Source organism: Dendrobium catenatum, unplaced genomic scaffold, assembly GCF_001605985.2.
Source record: "Dendrobium catenatum unplaced genomic scaffold, ASM160598v2 fragScaff_scaffold_659, whole genome shotgun sequence".
NCBI classification, from domain to species: domain Eukaryota; kingdom Viridiplantae; phylum Streptophyta; class Magnoliopsida; order Asparagales; family Orchidaceae; genus Dendrobium; species Dendrobium catenatum.
In genome coordinates this window covers 346,321-360,569 of record NW_021319121.1, presented here as the reverse complement: position 1 = coordinate 360,569, position 14,249 = coordinate 346,321, and the positions used below count along the sequence as shown (strand labels likewise).

Here is a 14,249-nt window from a genome sequence, read left to right as displayed (position 1 = left end):
TATTCTAATCATGCTACACAATATCATGTCTTATTTTCTATACAATCATGTATGCAATCAATCTTATAATGATGAATCCCCAACGCAAATCTTTAAATAAGAGATCAATTTATGCAATTTTTTATACTTAAAATTTTATTTTACAAACATCTTTAAGTTTCTCACTCTAAATTCTTCTCTCTCTCTCTCTCCTCTCTTTTTTCACTAAGTGGTATAATTTGGTGTGCTCCATGAGAAATTATTAGGTGCCGATACCAGATGTAGAGGTACGTCCAGACTCCAATAAAATGTTGACAGATGGAGTAAACACGAGGATATTCAATTGGATTTATTTTTTACTTTATATATTTAATGTGTCCGCAAAACTTTAAGCCAAACGCACCAAAAACGTAGCCAAAACGTAAGTGCAGGTAAAACGCAGTCAAAAAGCGCAATAAAAGAACAATCAAAGTGCAATTAAAGTGCAAGTAAAACTCAGATAAAATGCAAGTAAAGCACACAAAAAAGTGCAACCAAAGTGCACTCCATGCATCAAATTTTAAGTGGAATCCAGACGTATCTCTACGTCCGGTCTCCGCACCTAATAATTTCTTGTGCTCCACGGTCAAGTCTGAATATAACAAATATATAATGATATTAACTATATCTGTTCCTGAATATCATGTTTACATGCACTTCCACCACTTCAATAAAAGTTTAAGCAAAGGTTGATGGGTCACTCACACGAAAAATAAAACTACTTGCCACTTTATTATAGCCATTGCCATAGAAACATTGTTCTCAAATTCAAAATCTTTTAATGGATAGCTAGCCTGAAATGAGTTGCAAATGGTGTAGAAACCTTGATCTTTAAGAGAATGAAGCAGGCAATAGCACAATGGCAAGAAAAAAGACGAGCAGATAGTTGAGCTCAATACCTGTTGATATCATCAGACGTTTCATTAGACATTAAATATTACAGATCAATACATGACCGTAGCCCACACTAACATAATGGCACTGAAACCAAATGTTTTCTTCATAACCTCACATAAATCACAAGAAACATTCTTAGCTCAATACTTGTCAAAAATTAAAGTAAATATAGATATAATATCTATGAAGACACACTTCATGAAAAAAACCAAAAAAGAATATAACAGTTTTCCTATCTCGCAGAAGGGCCATCCCTTACTTGCTAGGTAACCAAAAAGAGTTGTGCGGTTGCTTGTTTCCTTCTAGTCTTAGAACAAAATAGGGCACATTCCATAGAGAATCCTGAAACAAGAGATCTTCGTGTCCCTTTTATTGATAACCATACTCGGGTGTTGACGAGCATGCCTGGGATCAGTCCTGGAACAAACTGCTGCTTGTTGTAGCTTTCTTCCCAGTGTACTTCTATCAAATCAAAAACAAAACAGGGTTATTCAGAAACATTAGCTATGGAGTCATAGGCGGGTTGGTGCTGCAGGCAACTGCTCGATCTATTTCTAGTCAGGAAAATATAGTTATATGCCACTATCAGATACATGTTATATTCATTTCTTTCCTATTTTACTAATGTCTAGTCATATAGATATAGGCTTTGTTTGGGACAACTTTTTTGTTGTATTCAAAAACAGCTTTCCAGTAAAAAATTTTTTTAATTAAAAAATTTTATACTAGAATAGAAAGCCGTTTTAAAAAGCAGTACGAAAGCTGTCCCAAACGAAACTATAGTTAAACTTTCCTTAGTGACACCAATTTACCCGCCCATCTACTCAAACTGATGTTTATAAAGGATTTGCAAATAATTTCTACCTTTTATATTGCTTATGAAAAACAAAAAAATTATCCATCCCACTAACTCCCTACCACCAAAAATTCCTCCCAGCTCTCCCATCACTTCCTCCTAAATGTCCTTCGTTCTCCCTTCATCTCTCCAGACTTCCACTTCAATGGATCAAGAACATTTTCAGAACATGCAATCTCATTGAGATTATTGCATAAAAAGTATTAAAGAACATGCAAGTATGGAAGGAAATGGTAGAAAGGAATATGTTGGGTGTATAAATATAGCAAGACTTATCCGGTAGCAGTATATTTTCTCCCTTCAGAAATATAATTAGGGAATAGCTGGTGAAAGCTGAAGAAGTTCTTGGAAGAAATTACAGGTGAGCGGTTCAAATTATCCGACAGAAAAAAATAAAAAAAATAAAAACTTAGCTAAAGAAATAAAAGCCATACCACCTAAATCTTCATCATAACACCTTGCCCAAAAAATTAAAAAATAAAACCTTGTATTTATGTGTGCCGCAACTAACTCGGTTGAGAATTTAATGAAAACAAAAATATGAGGTGAGCTTTATTATGTTCGTTGAGATTTGGATAATATTATGTTACGCCGGCCCAGGAGGGGCCGGCTGGACCGGTCCAACCCGGACCGGTCCACACCTACAGGAGGCGGAACCGAGCAAGGCGGGCAGAACCGAGCAGAACAAGCGAATCCGACGGGGGCCAAGGAAGGGTTTTGGGAGGAAAATTTTGAATGCGAGGGGCTGTTTAGACATTTTGTAAAACTCCTTTATGGTTAATTAGGAGGTTAGGAGGAAAGGGGGGGATTATCTTGAATTTGAATTGTTTGGAGATCTAGGGTTTTGTGTTCTTGGGCTCTTGGCTTTGCCGGAGATCTTTGGAGAGTTTTTCCTTCCTCTCGAATTGAAGGAAAGTTGTATCTTGCAAGTGCTTTTCATCGTCTACTGGAATAAAAGTGTTTGCTTCGTTTTCCTACGATTTCTCCTACGTTTCCTCTCAGTTTTTCTCGTATTTTTGCTGTTTTTCTGCTGTGTACAGCAGTTTCCATCGGATCTACTTCAGTTTTGGTGAGAAACACTTGGGAATCCAAGTGTTTCCTATCATATTATTGTAGATGGAGATATTTTAAGCTATTTTTATAAATATACAAAATTTGAATGTTACACACAAATAACTCCAAACTTAATCCAATGAGATTTTGCAATATACTCACACAAGATTTTACTGGTATCAGTAATAGTTTTATCTTAATACCCCTTAAATCAAAGAGAATAATAATGACAGCTAAAACATCAAAAAGATGGAACCCTCACCTGCTTCCCTGTGGTGAATGGGATGTACTTATACTTGATCATGTGCATAATCTGCCGCTTCATTGTCAAGAAGAAAAGAACTATCCAATAACAAAGAAGTATCGGCCAGAACACAGGAACATCAAAAACTGAAAAGAAGGTCATAACAAAGGCTATGCAGAATGCTTTTGTTATGGCGTACCTGAAAATGCAGAGATCGTTGCAAATGTAAATAAAACACTATCGTATCTCATAATTCCTATGAATGAAATAAATACTACAACAAAAGAAAATGTTATGCTGCCCAACTCATCCCCTCAATTGGCTGTCTATGGCACACATTGCCAACTCATCAAAACATTTTTTCGGCTAGGGTTGGATAGTGTAGTAATGCTAAAATATGCAGGAGGATAGCAATTACATTGAAGGAGAAGGATACCTAACAACTAAATAGTATCTACTTCAAAGTAAGCTGACTTAAGTTAAACTGTTAAAGGGAATGCTGCATAATAGGTTTAGCTCAATTTAACATTTGATCACTTGCAAATGTTTACAAAGTCAGATACCCAAAGAGCAATGTCGATAATCTATGCAAATTGCGCTACCTGAGTTTAATTCTTTCATGCTATAGGTAGATTAGTAGTTTGTGATTCAGAAGTGTTCAAAACTTTCAACTTTGGTATGAAATGTGAGATGCTTGTATGTCAATCAATTTAGATCCATTAAAATATACTTTTAAGAATATCTACAATGAAAAATAAAAAACATAATCTATAATGTCAATACTTTGTGGTAAGATTACCAAATGCATCATTAGTCGAAGAAACTTGTGGACTTAAATATAACCAACTCGACAATTGAAAAAATAATAGAAAATACCAGAACTTAAACTCTGGAAGGCGTCGAATGAAGGGCTTGAACTCATCCGAAACTCTGGTTGGAAGAGATGCTCCTTCCATGCCCTCGATCACCGGATCAACAATTGGAGACAGAAACCCTATCAGTAGATTCAGCAAATAGATCCCGAGGCCATATGTAACGATGTAGAACCCCTGAATCAAATAAACCCGCAAAGAATAGATCGCAACAATACCGAGCGTCCCCAGCCATCTGCTAACCGGATGAGGAGTGGAGCGGTCGAGGTAGAACTGAAACGACCTGGAGAAATCGCTCTTCCATTTCGCCAGGTTAGTCGGTTCACCTGGGTCTCCGCCCAGTGCTCCTTCCATCAGGAGCTAGGGCTTGATACTCTAGATCTAATCTAAACAAGAGAACGATCCAAACATCGGGCAATAACTCGATCTGCAGATGCAATATCTACCAATTCAGATTCTCAAATGATCAAATAGATCGGGTCAATTGGTGAGGACAAGGCTTACGGCATAGAATCCATTTAGCGCTAAGTTTTGGGGCCTTCGGGGCGCAGAATCGCAGAGTGATATGCCGGCCTCGTGTTGATTTTTATTTCCTATCATATAAAAATATAAATTTAATTTTTTAACTCTTTTTGGGGAAAATTTTTTTAACTCTTGTTACGTCTTAAAATATTCACGGCCGAATAGAAATATAAAATTTAATGTCTTAATTTTGTAAAAAAAAATTAACACATAAATAGGTGAAAGATTGAGGTATGCAACATTCATATAAGACATCAAAATTTTTATGTGGAACCCCTGAAAAGGGGAGCAGGGTTTTACACAGTTTAAATGAACCCACGAGCGTTTGCAGCTTATTACAAATAAGGCATTTCCTTAGGGGAAAAGTGTTGGCTCTATGTTGCCAATATACATTATATAAAGTGCATTATATGGTTGACATGTTCGCTTGGCCATCAAGATCATATTCGACGAGCGATCTAGGTCAGAAGAACTGTAGTTGGGCGATAGTGGTCGGAAGGATCATAGTCATGCGATAAAAGTTAGAAATGCTGTAGTCAGGTGACAGTGGTAGAAAAGACCAGAATTGATGGGCGACGGAGGTCAGAAAAATCGTAGTCGGGTGATAGTGGTCAGAAGGACCATAGTTGGAGGGCGACGGAGGTCACACAAATCATAGTCAGGTGACGATGGTCGGAAGGACTGTAGTCGGTCAACGACGGTCGGGGTGACTATAGTCTGGAGATGTTGGTCAAAAAGATTGTAATCCACTGGAGACGGGAGTCAGAAAGACCGTAGTAGGGAGACGTTGGTTGGAAGTATCATAGTAGGCAGGGGACGGAGGTAGGAAAGACCATGGTGGGGAGATAATGGTCGGCAGGACCGCAGTCGGGTGATGGCGATTAGAGAGATCGTGGTCAGGTGATGGCATTTGGAGTGACCATAGTTGGACGACTGTGGCTAAAGTTTGCATATATGGGTGATGGTGATTTGTCTAAGGGTGGCAGAAGTCTAAAAGTCTGTAATAGGATTACGGTGGTCGGAAGTATCATAGTATGCAGGTAGTGGAGGTTCTAAAGATCATGGTCGGGTGACAATGGTCCAAATGACTGTAGTCAGCGGGCGATGGAGCTCAGAAAGACCATAGTCAGGCGATTGTGGTCAGAATGATCGTAATTACCGGGCAACGAAGGTCGAAAAGACCATAGTCATGTGGCGGTGGTTGGAAGGACCGTAATCGAGCAACGACGATTGGAGAGAATGCAACTTGGAGATGTTGGTCATGGAGACCGTACTCGACAAATAATAGTGGTTGGAAAGATTGTAGTCATGTGACACTAGCTGGAAGGATATTAGTAGGAGGGCGACAAAGGTTGGAAAGATCATAGTCAGGTGATAGTGGTTGAAGAGAGTGTAGTCATGCGACAGTGTTTGGAGAGACCATAGTTAGATGACAGTGGTCAGAGATATTATAGTCATGCGATGGTGACCAATCTAAGGGGGACGATGGTTGGTCGGAGGGCGATGGAGGTCGAAAAGACTGTAATCAAGTGACGGTGGTCAGAAGAACTGTGGTAGGCAGTGATGGAGGTTAGAAAGATCATAGTTGGTTGATAGTGATCAGAAGGACCGTATTCGACGAACGACGGAGGTCAGAAAGACCATAGTCATGTGACGGTGATCAAGACTGTAGTCAGGCAACGACAGTCAGAGAGACTATAGTCTGGAGATATTGGGTAGAGAGACCGTGGTATCTAGGCTATAGAGGAAAGAATGTAAGCGAACAATGCTGGTTGGAAGGATCTAGTAGGAGGACAATGAAGGTCAAAAAATAGTAGTCAAGCGATAGTAGTCGGCAAGACCATAGTCTGGTAATGATGGTTTAAGAGAGCGTAGTCAAGCGGTGATGTTTTGAGAGACCGTAGTTTGGCGATAGTGGTTAGAGATATCATAGTCGTATGATGGTGGCTAATCAGAGGGAAACGGTGGTCGGTTGGATGATGAAGGATGTCAGAAAGATCGTAACAAGATGACGATGGTCAAAAGAACCTTAATAGGCAGGTGACATAGGTCGGAAAGACCATAGTCTATTGACAGTGGTCTGAAGGATCGTAGTCAGCGGGAGACAGAGGTCGTAAAGGCCGTAGTTAGGTGCTGGTGATCGGAAGGACCGTAGTTGGTGAGACCGTAGTCTGAAGATGTTGGTAGAAGAGATCGTAGTCGGAGGACGATAGAGGTCATAAAGACTGTAGTCATGAGGCAATGGTATTTGGGAGAAGATCCGATGTCGATAACATCCAGGAAGAATTCTCATGATAATCGGAGAATGGACGAAAGTCTGACGATGGCTGGTGGTTGGCAAGAGATTCGGTGGCAGCTGATGAACAAGAAGAAGTCTAGTGACGGTTAGTGGCCAGGAAGAAATCTGGAAGTGGTCGATGGCAAAGGAGCTCTCCAAGTTTTCTCTTTTCATTTCTCTCCTCATGTGAAGAATAGAGGGGTTTTTTTTTTTTTTTTTTTTTTTTTTTTTGCAGTGCGTGGCTAGTAAATATTGAGAAGAACAAGAGCATGTTGGGAGTGCTTCATCGGATGGCTCATAGTGATCCCCTTAATTATGTAGCATTTATCAAATATTTAATTACCCTAGAGATGTCAAAATTGAATGATCTTGAGCTTGTTGGATTTGTCTCATCGAGTCGCTCTCTTCGACCATAAGCATGTCATATTTGGACATCATTAGGTCATTTAATTAATGCTCTGAAGCGTTCAGATAGGCTTTGGTCCTTTGATTTGGTCCCATTTGGGCTTGAATTAGAACGAATTTGGTGTCGTTGGGTTCGTCTCTACGAGATGTTCAATTTGATTATAAGTTTATTGATATCAGAGTTTGGATGATATCGATTTTAATTTTTGAAGCATCGACCTTATATTTGCATCGAGATTAGTGTCTGGTCAAGATAAATTTTTTGTGACATATCAACTGTTATCCCACATGGTGAGATAAACACTTGGTTTTATTGTTATATTATTTAAATAAGATCAAATTAGTCATTCTATAAAATCTTTTAGAGCCCAATTTAAAAATTCAAAGAATTAAAAATGAAAGTTTTAAATAATTGAAAATTATTTTGTCCTTCTAAAAATAAGTGGGGCACATTTTGATCCCAACCTCTTAGGTGATATGAAAAAAAAGTATGGCATAAATAGTTAAAGTAGGTTATTTCTTCGAGCCATTAATTTAAGTCATATATTTAATAAAAAAATATCAAAATATTGTAATTAAAATTCAATCAAAATGAATTTCATTATCACTTAATTTATATTTATATTGAAATTAATGTTACCTATAATATTTAAACACTATACTAATTTTAGTGCATATCCAAGAGTAATGTAGCACATTCAGATCAAGTTTTGATCAGGATATTCAAACTTAATTTATTTATACTTTAATATTATAATGCATTTTCTAAATTAAAAAAAAAATTATAACTTAATTTAAATTATAACTACTAGTAAGTTTGGCGAGTTAGAATGAAAGAACCAAGTGAGAAAATTAACTAAGGCTTCATTTGGGACAGTTTTTTTGTTGCTTTCCAAAACAACTTTTTAGTACAAAAATTTCTTGAATTAGAAAATTTTATACTAGAAAGCCGTTTTGGGAAGCAGTACGAAAGCTATCCCAAATGAAACCTAAGTATGAAGATAGAGTGAGAAGCTTAAATATTGCGGCGAACAGTTAAAAATAGCATGAAATCTAGAACATCTCTTAACCTTTTATTTATAAAATTAAGGAGATTATAGATAAGGCTACACCTATAAAAGAAGATAGATGATATGTCAAAAGTACATGTTGACATAAACATATGGATTGAATTGAATGTTGCACAATAGTTTTAATGCAAGCCAGAAAGTATATATGATTGCCTACCCAATATGTCCATATTATTTTTTCTTTATTTTAAAATCTTAATTAGACATCGTATTTTTTAGGGGTCACGTGCCTCTGCTGACCCTTTTGAATCCGCCCATGGCCATGCCAAAACTATGGGGGCACATTTACCCTAATCAAATAAATCAACATGTTTTTGTCAATCCATATCTATCATTGATATATTAGTAAAAATTTATCTTGATCAAACATGGCTCTCGAGGAAAATTTTGAATTGAAAACTTTAAAAAATTAAATATGGGACCATTCGAACTCCGATTTCAGTAAACTTATATTCGAACTTAATGTCTTGAAAAGGCGACCCCAACGACATCAAAATTTGTCCCAATCCGAGCCCAAATAGGTTCATATTGATGAAGACCCGAAACACATTTGGAAGGTTCATATCATAAATTGGACGACCAAATAATTTCCAAATGTGATATGCTTATAATCGAATCGAGCAATTCAACGAGCCGAATCCAAAGGGCCTAAGATCGTCAAATTTTGATATCATTAAGATGCTCAAATGCTCAATAAATAGTCCACAATTAAGGGAATTGATATCGACCGTCCATTCAAAACACTCTCAACATGACTTTGATCTTCTCTATATTTACTGGTCAAGCCACTCTCTGAAAATTATAAATAGACATCTCATTCTTCACTAAAAGGGGACCAAACAAGGAAAAGAAGAAAGTAGGAGAAATCAGAGTTCTTTTTCCACCAAACTCCTTGACCACTACCCAACCACAAACCATCGTCAGACTTTCCCCAGGCTTACTCCCAGCCACCAACTACCGTAAGACTACCTCCCGACCACCAACTTCCGTCCGACCACCAACTAACGCCAGATTTTATCCCGACCACTAACCTTTGTCGGACTTCCATCCGATTATTGTTCATTACTAAATTTTAACCCAACAGTTGACTATTGTAATATTATCATCATCAAGTTCAAGAACAAGCAATCATTTGTAATCTATTCAAACACTAGTAGATTCATTTCAACTGGACTTGCCCCATGACTTTCCTTCCAGGATTTTCTACATAAAAAATTCTAGTGTTTATACTATCTCTGTTTGTGAGCTGGATACTTGTGCAACACTAAGACCAGTGGTGAAGCTAGAAATTTCGTTTAGGGGGACCTAACGAAAGCCATTCTCGAGGTCGTGACTCGTGAGTCTTGAGAGAGGAGTAAAGAGAAAAACGAACCATTGATGCCTTTCATGTGTCCAGAAAATAATATTGGTGGCTTCTCTAGATTAATAAATTGCTTTAAAAGGAAGAATTACATAAATTGGAGCATGATTTCTCGTTGGTAAAATTGTTGCTCTATAAAGCCACTAAAACAAATAGCTTTAAACCCCTCTAGGCTTTCAGTTTTAGCTTTAGTATGGAAGTGGAGAGAGGAACTGAATATACATAGTATTGAATTAGCTTGGTGCGCTGTCATGATTGCGCGGCTGCAATATTTCCGTTGCGCAAAAGCGAGTAAAAGCAAAACCCTTCATAGTAATTAATTAAATCATTAGCAGTGCAAAAATAATTAAATATTTGGGTGATAATTTAATGTTTAATAATAAATATTAGATAATAAATAGTTAGTTAACCATAAAAGTTTTAATAAAATCATATTTAAATAGTTAAATATTTAAAAAAATAATTAATCAAATAGTCTTTCAATGTCAAAAACTATTTTCATCATTCTTTCCACAATGGAAAGTCATTCCTCCCTCTCCCTTTTAATATTTTACCCCATTAGTATTTCTCTCTCTACACCTTGAAGAATTACATGATTTGAGTAGAAAGTGGATTGAATACTTGAAATGAAAAAAGTCTTAATAAATAAAATGAAAGCTGACAACTTTTTACAGGAGTTGCTATAACGCGCAGCTATCAACTTTTTACTCATCAAATATCTCCCATGTATGACGACCAAAGAGTTTCCTACTTTACCGTCGTGGATATTTCCGGACGCAAAAATCATGTCATTTATTTTAGGTGTAGTTTTTTAACTAATAATTTTTATGATAAAAAAATATTTTAAAAAATAATAAAAAAATTGCCCCTCAGCTTAAATACTGATGGAAAATAAAGGCCAAGTAGGTAACCTATTAATTGAGAACACATTAACCCCACCTGCAATATTATGTGTCATATACGATCTCATCCCAGCCACCACGCAGCTGTACAATATCTTCCGATTAATTAATAATATCCGGCCCATTTCAACCACGTGACTAAAACTACTGTGCTTTAGACTTTTTCAGTCCTTGTGGTTATCGCTGATTACATGTGTGTCATATAGCTGTTATTTTTAAGAAGGAATCTGGTTTTTTTTTATTATATAAAAATTAATATGAATGATCTTTCGTCAAAAATCGATTTTAAAGTTACTTAAATTTATTTTAAAATAGTATGAAATATTAATTAATTAATTAAAATTAATATTTTTATTTTCTCATTTTGAAACTCTTATTAAATGTATTTAATTTAAAATATTTGATTCAACAAAAATCATTTTATTAGATTTTTAACATATTTAGTATTATATACTTAATTAATGGTATATGGTCAAATATTTTACTTTATTACCATTATATTAATTAAAATAAAATATACTATAATATTAAATAAGATCTAATCTTCAGTCTAAACGACTATCAATTCTTAGATATAATCTATGAGTAAAAAAAATCTCTCTCTAGTATATGACAAAAGTCAAATTTCATATTCGAATGATTTCTAATATGTTTCTCAATTATTTTTAAAAAAATGATTATATTATATATATAATTATATATATATATATATATATATTCTCTTCTACATTTTTTTAATAAATTATGCTATAACTTTCTTGAAATAAAATTAATATAAGAAAATAAAAGCACATCCTGCAAACAATCAAGATTACTAGTTTTATATAGCACCAAAAATAAAAAGATTAATTATTATGTTCATATTCCGGTTGTTGTACGGAGGTGAATCACAACACTCTATGTCACTCGTTTCCTGGTTATCAGTGCTCAATACCGCTATGTACTGAGTGGCATGGTGCATTATGATTCACCTCCGGACGATCCGAAATCCGCAGAGAATAATTTCTCAAAAAAAAAGAGAGGCCCTTATATTAATATTCCGTTTAATTAACAAAAAAAAAAAAAAAAGATAGCAAACTTGTACAGTTTAATTATGCGAAATTAGCAGACTATTTGAAATATATGACAGGGCTATCAGAAGAAGGCTCCCATGTCCCGGCCTCCTTCATGTACTCCAGATACCTCATCATCTCCGGCTTGGCCGCCGCCTTCTCTTTATTTGATGCACCGAAGAAATTTAACACCGGATGGCCTTTAGAGCTATGGGCAGCAGCGCCGGCGGCCTTCTTTGGATCGGCGGTGTTCTGCTCTTCTTGTAAAGGATCAGACCGCGAAGCCAAGTTTAGGCGGCGGTAGCTTCGTCGGCACTTCTTCAGGGAACCAGACATGGTCGGAAGAATTAGAAAGCTCAGATTTTTTTTCCTCACCGGTGGTTGGAGGCACGATGGAAAGAGGAGAGTTTATAGTCGGCCAATTGGTGCTGACTATTTAAATATAATATTTATTAGCACCATTGAAATCATTACATTTTTTATATTATGTCGGAACTATTATTTAAATCACTCAAATTAATTTATTTGTGATCAACGTTATCTAAATCACGCAAGTCATTAAAAAAATGGCTTAACAGCTAAAAATTTGCTACATAATTGTCCATATTTTTTGTAATTTATCAGTATGGGAAAGTAAAGAAGTGTGAGACGACTATCTATGCAAGTGAACTATGATTTTATTTGAAATCTTTTTTATTGATTTTTAAAATATTTTTTTTTTTGTGTAAAAATTATATTTTAACACAAAAAAAATTATTTTAAAAATCAATAAAAAAGTTATCCCAATGAAATCATATTTATGAATAAATGATATGTAGATATATAATATCATATCATTTTTTTAAATTATTTTTACATAATAATTATACAATTAGATTTTGCATGTAATTACTAGGAGTCTATTTACAGCAATTTTTCACTATTTTATTTGTCATATTATAATCACATTTCAGTTTAATTTGATTACTTTTTTTTTTACTTGATTTTTTGCAAAACTTGTGCGATAGGAAGCTTCTAATATACTAAGACATTATTTAACATATATTTTTTGCTGTATTTTTAAGCAATTTTTTAGTATAATTTTTTTTAATACAAAATTTTTACTAAAAAATTGCTTTTAAAAGCAAAACAAAACCTAAATTTTTATCCAATTTTCAAAAGAACATTGAAATCAAGAAAGTAAGTTGGATTTAGAGTAGTCTTCTTAATTTTAGTAAACTATTAAAATCAATAGAAAATCATAGAAACTTAAAACTACATTTACATGCATTTTAATTTAATTTACTCTGAGAATTCAAAGAGTTTTGCATGTTACTAAGAAACATGCGGAGAAAGTTTGGGTTGGATCTGTGGAATTGGGTTATGCTCAAACGGTAAATAAGTTGGATTTAGAGTAGTCTTCTTAATTTTAGTAAACTATTAAAATCAATAGAAAATCGTAGAAACTTAAAACTACATTTACATTCATTTTAATTTAATTTACTCTGAGAATTCAAAGAGTTTTGCATGTTTGCGTCAATGCATATCCTTCAATTTTTTTTGTTAATCAAAATTTTAGTTCTTTAATTAGATGATTTTATCAATGAAAACTAAAAAAGCATAGCGTTAATACGTCATGAAACCTCATCTGTACTGTAAAGAAATATAATAATAATATGTATATATTTAAATTTTAAATTTCCCACATTTTAAGCATCTCCACGCTGCCATAAGTAGGCTTCGTGCTGGCACCGGCAAAGATGTTGACATTGATGAGTGCGGCTAAAAACATATTAAAGAAATTTTAAATCGGATTACGAGATAATCAAATTTAATGAATCACTAAACATTTTTGTACTTTTTTTTATTAAAAACTAATGGTTTTATTTATTAACGCTATAAACGAATTTTTTTGTCAAACTATTGATGAAATTTTTATAGCAAGCGGGATATATCGCATTTTTTCTATGAAAATTTTGTCGATAATACATGTATATTATACATCAAAAAATTCACCATTAATTTACTGATAGGAATTTTGTCATTCATTCTATTGAAAAATTACTAATGCATAATCAATTAGTAAATCAATTTTTATAAAATTTCACTATTTAAATTAACTTAGTATTTAAATGAACGAAAATTTTTTCTTAATGTGCAATGAATTAGCGACAAAATCTTGTTCGCAATGAGAATTTTACTTACGAAATTATGTTGCCGGTAATAATAATTTATGTAATTGTTTATCATAGGAGGTACGATTTTTATCATCTATTGTTGATAACTATATGAAAAATTTGAAATAAAAACAATAATGATCATCATGAATATTATAAATAACTCCCCACTTAATTCACTCAGAAAAATTTGATCATATTGAAAATAGCTTGAATGCTCTAAGAAATTTCAAGAACCTTCTCTATAACTTGTAAAATGGCTCTAGAATCACCTTTAAGTATTCCATAACTATGCTAAAGCTCATTTTAACTTTACTTGCCATCTCATGTAATTGTGAATTTGCATTGTAGCGACATTTAAGAGCATCATTGTAACCTTTGCCCATTATTTTTATTCCCTAAGAATTTGCTCCTCAATTATTTATAAATGAACCTACAACACTCATATGTCATATTTACAAACTAAAAACTTATGTGATAGTTATATTTAAGTATGTCACATTTCTAATCCTTCGGTATCCACAGGCACAATTGTAGCTAAAGCTGTAATTACAAATCTCATTT

General features: G+C 34.4%; 2 protein-coding genes across 2 annotated transcripts; both read right to left on the bottom strand.

Annotated features, from left to right (window-relative positions):
• Positions 1-901: 901 nt before the first annotated feature.
• On the bottom strand, positions 902-4,512 carry LOC110093806 (protein RER1B-like). Its single transcript, XM_020818803.2, has 3 exons — positions 3,945-4,512; positions 3,087-3,267; positions 902-1,377 (listed from the first exon to the last, which is right to left on the bottom strand). The coding sequence occupies exons 1-3, from the start codon at positions 4,292-4,294 to the stop codon at positions 1,327-1,329; spliced, it is 582 nt and encodes a 193-aa protein (XP_020674462.1). The 5' UTR covers positions 4,295-4,512; the 3' UTR covers positions 902-1,326.
• A 7,012-nt stretch (positions 4,513-11,524) lies between these two features.
• LOC110093782 lies at positions 11,525-11,907 on the bottom strand. The gene has a single exon (XM_020818767.2). It carries the CDS (start codon positions 11,863-11,865, stop codon positions 11,587-11,589), a length of 279 nt encoding a protein of 92 aa, XP_020674426.1. The 5' UTR covers positions 11,866-11,907; the 3' UTR covers positions 11,525-11,586.
• Positions 11,908-14,249: the final 2,342 nt, after the last annotated feature.